This window comes from Haliaeetus leucocephalus, unplaced genomic scaffold (genome assembly GCF_000737465.1).
Source record: "Haliaeetus leucocephalus isolate CR32 unplaced genomic scaffold, Haliaeetus_leucocephalus-4.0 Scaffold229, whole genome shotgun sequence".
Taxonomy (NCBI): domain Eukaryota; kingdom Metazoa; phylum Chordata; class Aves; order Accipitriformes; family Accipitridae; genus Haliaeetus; species Haliaeetus leucocephalus.
The window spans coordinates 3,015,067-3,022,286 of record NW_010972665.1 but is presented as its reverse complement, the minus strand read 5'-3'; the positions used below and the strand labels follow the sequence as shown (position 1 = coordinate 3,022,286).

The window sequence follows — 7,220 nt, the reverse complement described above, 5'->3', positions numbered from 1 at the left end:
GCCCCGCCCCGCGCGTGACCGGCCCGGCCCGGGCCGCGCCGCGCCGCTCTCGGCCCCGAAATGCCCCTTTTCAGCGTGCCCAAAGAAGTGGCCGTCGGGACGGCGATGCTGGGGGTCGCCTTTGCCACCGGGATGCTCGCAGGTAAACGGCGCCCGCCCCAAAACTCACACGCGGGGGTGAGGGCTGCGCCTTCCCCTTGCCCCCCACCGGGGCCGGGCCGGGGACCGCGGCAACCCGGGCAGGCCCCCCCTCGGTTGCGGGCGGTCGTCGGGGGAGCATCCCCCTTGGCGCTCCCCTGAGCGGTGCTGGGCCGGGCCGGGCCGGGATTTCGCTGAGCCGCGGCGGTAAATACAGTGATGTATTAGAGGCCGAGCCGCTCCCTGTAATCCAGCCACTGCAGCGTGGGGTCAGGGAGCCGGCCGGGTCGGGGCCAAGGTCCCAGCAAAGGCGAGGGCACGCTCCCAGCCCGGGCCCTGCCTGCGTGCGCTTGGCCAGCCAGAAAACGCCGTGGTGGCGTCCTGGTCGCGGCTTTCTCTTCTGCTAGCGGTTTCGTTTCCATTCCCCGGGGTGAGAGGAAGTGCGAGCCCGCGATCAGGCTGGGGAAGGAGGCTGGCGTCGGGCGTGTAACGCAGCCCCTTGCTTACTCACCCTTTGACGTCAGGCAAGGTGCTGAAACAATCTACACCTCGGTGTGATCGTCTGTAAAATAGAGCCATTAACAGATAATAAAATAAAAACCTCGAAATAAAAGTGTTCTTTAATAGCAAACAACTATCAGGAGACGGGGAACTGAATTTTTTGTTGTTACTTATTTAAAATACTAAATGTTTGCCCGTTTGGTAAAAGAAGTATTGGGCATCAAAGCTGAGAGCAGCTCTGTATTTAAGTAGACAAGCAATAGTCCTTCAGCTTTCAGCACCTACTTTGTTCGCACACTGGCTTTGTGCTAAAAAAGTCATTGAGCAACGCCATATTTCCCCTGGCTAGAGGGCAGGATGCTGTCATGTGGAGAACACAGGGCTTGAGAAGATGCATCAGCTGATGGTCCTAAAGACCAGCAGCCTCTATCCATCTGCAAAACAAGGTCCCCAGACTAAGAAAATAGCGTGCCTCATTCACGCTTCTGTCCTTATACTTGCCCTTTGAGTTTTGATGTGGTTACTGACAGCTTGTAACTGTCAGCATGGTCACTGAAAAACACAGTACGCAAGCCTTTCCCTTTCAGCCTTCGCAGACTTGAGCTGGACATCTTAGAGGTTAAAAAGGAGGAAGAAAAAAAAGTTATAGCCCACTGAGCTGTCCAGCTACATTGCATTTTCCTTTTTCACTAGATTTTTCAGAGCAAAGAACTCTTAAGTATTACTAAAGGTTAAAGTGCTTGCTTTATTTAAGCAGACCATAACTGAAAAAGATAAAAGTTCTTATTATTCCTTTTTTTTTTTTTTTGGCAGGTAAAAGATACCCTTCTTTAGTTTTTGGGACACTGAAATCATCCAAGAGTATTATTGGGAAAAGTAGTCCCCTCTGGCAATACATATTGGATCACTCTTTGCGGGAACATCCAATTCTAAAGAAGCTGCGACTGGTCAGTATTTTATCTCCCAACACAGGTTTTCTGTTTGCTGCTGTTACTGTTCCACGAGGACCTTTTGGTATTGCCCACACCTCATCCTGAACTGCTTGACTCTTTGTGATATTCCTTCCTCCATCTTATTTGCATACACAGTAAAATTTGTTTTGAACTGGTAATACCCAGACTTTTCCATGTTCAGGGCTACCTAAATGAGTATTTAATAGTATCAACATACTTCTTATCCATGGGTCATAAGTCGATGTGATTTTGACTTGAACAGATTACTTCTGTTCATTTTAGTTGGCATATAAGGAAACTCAGAGCTCAGAGATGTGATGTCCTTCTGCGCTGTGTAGCCAGAACCACGTGGTCTGACCTTTGGCAACAGACTTTAACCTAGCAGTTCATAAACCCATCCTACATGTCTTAGAGGAATAAGGGCATGAGTACAAAGGTTATAATTTTAAAAAAAAAAAAAAAAAAAAGTGCATCTGTTTATGTAAATTCACAGAAATAAAAGGCTTCCACAGTCAAGGTTCCTCTGTGGTTCTTCATCAGTTACGGCTATTGCCAAGGTTGCCACAGCCATGGTAACTTTGGGGCATATTACTGCTTTGAATGATTAGCCACTGCTTATGACATACACCCTGCCCTCCTTAGTTACTGTTAAATTCAAACTGATTTCTGGCTCATAGATGGAGCACGAAGCCATCTAAACTGAGAAAGGTAGGAGCATCTGTTTTTCCTAGAGTTTCTCTGAGTTTTTGCCTTAGGATATTGTTTTGGAAGCTTTGGGTTTTGTTTGTTGTGATGTGTTTTTTCCCCTTTCTAGCTCACTGCTGATCATCCCCGGAGTAAAATGATGGTGTCCTGTGACCAGGCTCAGCTTATGGCAAATTTGGTCAAACTCATTAAAGCCAAGAAAGTTCTTGAAATAGGTAAGAGTGTCATTTTGTCCTCTCTGGAGTAGAATGAAGCTCCTGGCTGTGCTTCTCCAAATACAGCCATGTTTACATAAGATATCTGAACATAGTACAGCACTACATACCTGTCTTGGCAAACAGGTGGGCAAACTACAGTGTGAAAAGTAGTGTCTAATTTGCATGTGCTTGCAACTTTGTCTATCTGTCCATTCAGTAATTCTGGCATCAGCATGGATGTCTCATCGACTCTGAGACAACCTGAAAAAATAAGATCAACAGATCACTTGAGTCTCCAGTGGTTGCAAAACAAGGTGTATTCTTTCCTTCCTGTATCAGTTTCTTGCCAGAAAGAAGTGTCTTGCTGCACAGGCCCTGCATCCAATCCACTTTCCTTGATACACCTACATTAGCAGGATGGCCCAAAGCTAGACTGATGCTGAACATTCAGGTGTGGGTTCCCACCATCTTCATTCTGGCCTGGCTGTTATGGTGCCCTGGTATTTTGCTGCTGGTCCAGTCCCTTTGGCTCCAGATTTAGCTCCACTTTTAAATCAGGGTGTTCCTCAGAGGTGCAGGACCAGATGCTGCCCTGTGTGTCCAGGAGACTTGTGGGAAAAACCAACATTAAGCTTTGCTAAAAGACTGATTTAAAAAAAAAAAAAAAAGTAAAAATTCCTCCCAAACCACCATTATGTTAAAATGGTAGAATGGAGGAGAAAACCTTTTGTGTCCATTAACAAATTGCCATCCTTGACTTCTTTGGGGTTTTTATTCCTGAAGGAAGCCCTGTAGTTCACTATTTATCTTTTTTCTTTTCCTCACAATATGGTAAGTGTTGATGACTCTTATGATTTTCCTAGGTGTTTTCACAGGTTATAATACCTTGAATATGGCACTTGTCCTACCAGATAATGGCAGAGTTATTGCTTGTGATATAAATGAGGACTATGTTAAAATTGGAAAGCCACTGTGGAACGAGGTAAGCAGCATCTCTTCTGTCACATGTTTGGGACAGCTGCATTTGCATGTCAAGGGATTTTGGTATCTTAGACTTACTTGCATATTCACACAGAAGCATTCCTGTCATTAAAGAAGGCTGAGATGGTTGGATTTGGAAAGACAAATAAGTGCTGTCTGGAACCTAGAAATAATAGGGAAAAATATCTGAACTGCCTGAGTGCAACCTACTAACATGTTATTTCTTGACCACTTTGATCAACTCTTTGTTCTTTTCATTCTAGGCAGGAGTAGAGCATAAAATTGACCTGCGGATTAAGCCAGCAATTCAAACACTTGGTAGGTAACCTAAAATACTTTTTTTTTTTTTTAATCCCTCCCCTAGAAAGAGGAGATGGATATAATACTGATGAAATCTAAGACCAAATATGCTTGTGGATGTGATCCCTTTGCTAACAGTGGGACAGCTTCTCTTATATTTAAAAAAAGAAAACTTGGCAACTTCAGAAGCTCTGTTTTCCTATATGCTAGCAGAGAGGAAGAAAACACTTGTCCTCTGTAGTGGGCTGTACTGGTTACTCACCTGTCCTGTCCATTGCCTTGTTTAATCTATGAAATACTATTGTCAGCTGCTTCTGGGAAAGCTGATTAAAAGAGATTAATTAGACAAAGCCCAATTTCTCTATCCATTGTCCATTCTAAGCAAGTATTTCTTTGTTATAGACAGGAAGAGTTTTCTGAAAGGGCTGAGGTGCAGAAAAAAATACAGAAGCCAATATAAAACTTAGGGTATAACAGTTTAATTGTGTCCAGAGGAGTTCAAATTTAGGATGTGCCAAAAGCATGCAAGGCTATTAGAAAGGCAATGACTTTTCTCATTCAAGAAAAGAGAAGACGTGGGGCAGAGTGAATATTAATAAATATTGTGAAAATGCAAGAACTTTGCTAGGAATTGAGAATGTGGAAAAAGGTTTCCAGCAAAGGTGTTTGATGGATCCACAGATCCATCCATAACCTTGTATTACTTCCAAATTCATCCATCCTTTCTAAAGAGGCAAATGCTAGCAGCCTGCTAGGAGGCGCTGTACTTGAATTCTGATGGACAGATTTGTCTAGGCAATGCTTCAGACAAAAAGATCCTCTGTTGGCAGAGGATAAGGGCAGGTGAGAACGGTGGCCAAGAACCTTAGGAAGGCAGCAGTCAGCCCCTCCGCAACTGGTGGTTTGGAGTTCTTGGTCGAGAAGTCCATTTAGGAGAACTTAAAACTGAATTCCACTTGCCTTGGCCCAGAGAGGGACTACTTACAGCAATCCTTTGCTGTGATAAAGATCTCTGACAGGGTTTGTTCCTGACTTGTATCATGGTACTTGATCATCAACAAGAAATTAGCATTTAAGACTTGTTCATAAATGTGAGGAAAATCCTAATCTACTTAAGAACACAGTTCTCAGTCAGCTCAAAAACCAGCTGAAGGTGTAGAGTGTGTCCAGTTCCAAACTGCTTGACTTGTTTTTACTGCACCTTTCAGCAGTCCCAGCTCTATCCTGCAGGTTTAGAACTACTCCATGATCTTCGAAGTAGGCAGAACTCAGTAACTGAGTGGTTTACGGTATACATCATATCTAGATTGGTTTCTGTGGGGTAAGCTTTTCTAGTAATTAGCTGTAGATGAATAGGCTGCCTGGTCAAGGCACCAAAAACATTATTTAATGAGAACTTTGACACAAATGGATTACTTCCTCCTACACAGCACTAACCGAGGTATAACAACTCACTTTGTTGCTCATCTAGATGAACTGTTGGCCAGTGGAGAAGCGGAAACCTTTGACTTCGCTTTCATTGATGCGGATAAAGAAAGCTGCAATGAGTACTATGAAAAATGTTTGCGCCTCATAAAGAAAGGGGGAATAATAGCTATTGATAATGTAAGTACTGCAGTTGTGGTGGTAGTAGCACAGGGAGTTACTGCTTTTGCCTCTGGGAAAGGACAAAAAAAAGTCACAGTGAGATTCTAGTAATGTGATTTCTGACCAGCAACTCAGTTGCCAATTGCAACATGTTTGTTCCATGTTATACAAAGGAGGCTTTTAAAATTCAACATAAATTCCTAAAGTAAGCTATATGGAACACTAATATAAGCAAGGAATAAAACCCTATAGAAGTAAGAAGTAATGTGTTAAATTTATGTTAGTACATAAACAGCCTGTGATAACCGAAACTTATCAAATTTTTTGTAATTCATTACAGAGAACGCTCTGTATCATTCTGATTTGTCTTGTAGTGCGTTTTCTACTATGTACAGTACTTACACAAGATCAAAGGTAGCACTTGTAATCAGTAACTAACTACTACTAAGTTATCAATTAATAAATTACTAGAAACAAAGAGTGATGTTAAACTTCAGGTACCTTCAGGGTCATGGTGGCAGCTGAATAGGGGCTTTTAAAAATACCTATGTTTAACCACATCTCTTTGGCTTCCGATTTGCAGTAGAAGTACAATTAGCCAATTCTGTGGACTCCCAATCCCACTTGCTTATGAGAGCTCCATGTCAGAGACCACTAGAAATCTGAAATACAATAAATAATATCAATTTCTAGAAAATATGCAGGACCTTTTCCAAAGCTTCCTTTGTGGTCCAAGGAACATATTGGAACAAATGAGGTTCATGACACTTCTTTTTTCAATAGGTCCTTTGGAGTGGAAGGGTGCTAAAACCAAGAAAGGATGACTTGGCAACCCAGAGCATCCACCACCTCAATGAGAAGCTTCTCAGAGATGCACGAGTAAATATCAGCATGCTCCCAATGGGGGATGGAGTCACATTAGCGTTCAAGTTGTAACTGGAGGAAGCCCAGCAGACAGGAAACAACAAGCAGCATCAAATCATCAGGAAAAATCCAGGCAGAACAGTATCAAAAATGGTTATTTAACCTATATCTCCACTGGGTAGCATAGCCTGGGAAAGTAGACTTTAGGAGCAGCAGGATCCTAAGGGCAGCTGAGTTGGGAAGAGAGACTTATTTTGAGATCTACTGTGGTTTCTTATTTTAATTATAATAAAGCAAGTAAACTTACCTGAAGTTGTCCTTGTAAGACAGCGGTTGGAAAAAATCTCCCTCTGTAGAACGACTGAGTTCCAAGTGAGTCAATACAACAAAGTCATTTGCTGTCCTAAAAGAGGCTTCTGAGTAGCAGAATAATCAGTCCTACCATCAAAAGGAAAAGAAGTGGACTTTACAAATGTTAAAAGTCATAATAGAAAAATGGGTTTTTAATGAAATGTACATGACATCAAGGAGATTGCTAGCCTTCTCAAACTAATGATATTGAAAGCGGCTGGTAATCCTTGCCTCAATATACACCATCTGGAGGAAAAAAAAAAAAGAGTTGTCTTTAAAAGCATGTCAAAAGACAAACAGGATTTCCAACACAGAGCACTACCTAAAATCTTTGTGTGCGAGGACTGGGTTTCTTTAACCTAGGTAACAGTGCAAGTTCTGACTTTTTTGAAGTCAGAATGAGGAAGGGCAAATGGGCAAGAAGAAAACCAAAACAATTCTTTCTCCTTCCTCTCTCCCTCCCATCTGCCCACAAAGAAGCAACTTGTTAGGTGCTTGTTTCCTAGAAAGCTGCAAGCACAGAGCATTGGTGGCAAGTCTACAGAAGGAAAATTATGATTGTTTGAGGATGCAGTACAGCTGTTAACTGGCTATTCAGATAATTACTGCAAGCAGAAATTCCCTTCCCTAGGTAGCATGTAAC

At 42.6% G+C, this 7,220-nt stretch overlaps 1 protein-coding gene across 1 annotated transcript; it reads left to right on the top strand.

The window, feature by feature from the left end:
* The first annotated feature begins 19 nt into the window (after positions 1-19).
* Positions 20-6,513, top strand: COMTD1 (catechol-O-methyltransferase domain containing 1). The gene is made up of 7 exons (XM_010567809.1): positions 20-142; positions 1,453-1,586; positions 2,407-2,512; positions 3,358-3,476; positions 3,739-3,793; positions 5,247-5,380; positions 6,146-6,513. Exons 1-7 carry the CDS (start codon positions 61-63, stop codon positions 6,296-6,298), a joined length of 783 nt encoding a protein of 260 aa, XP_010566111.1. The 5' UTR covers positions 20-60; the 3' UTR covers positions 6,299-6,513.
* Positions 6,514-7,220: the final 707 nt, after the last annotated feature.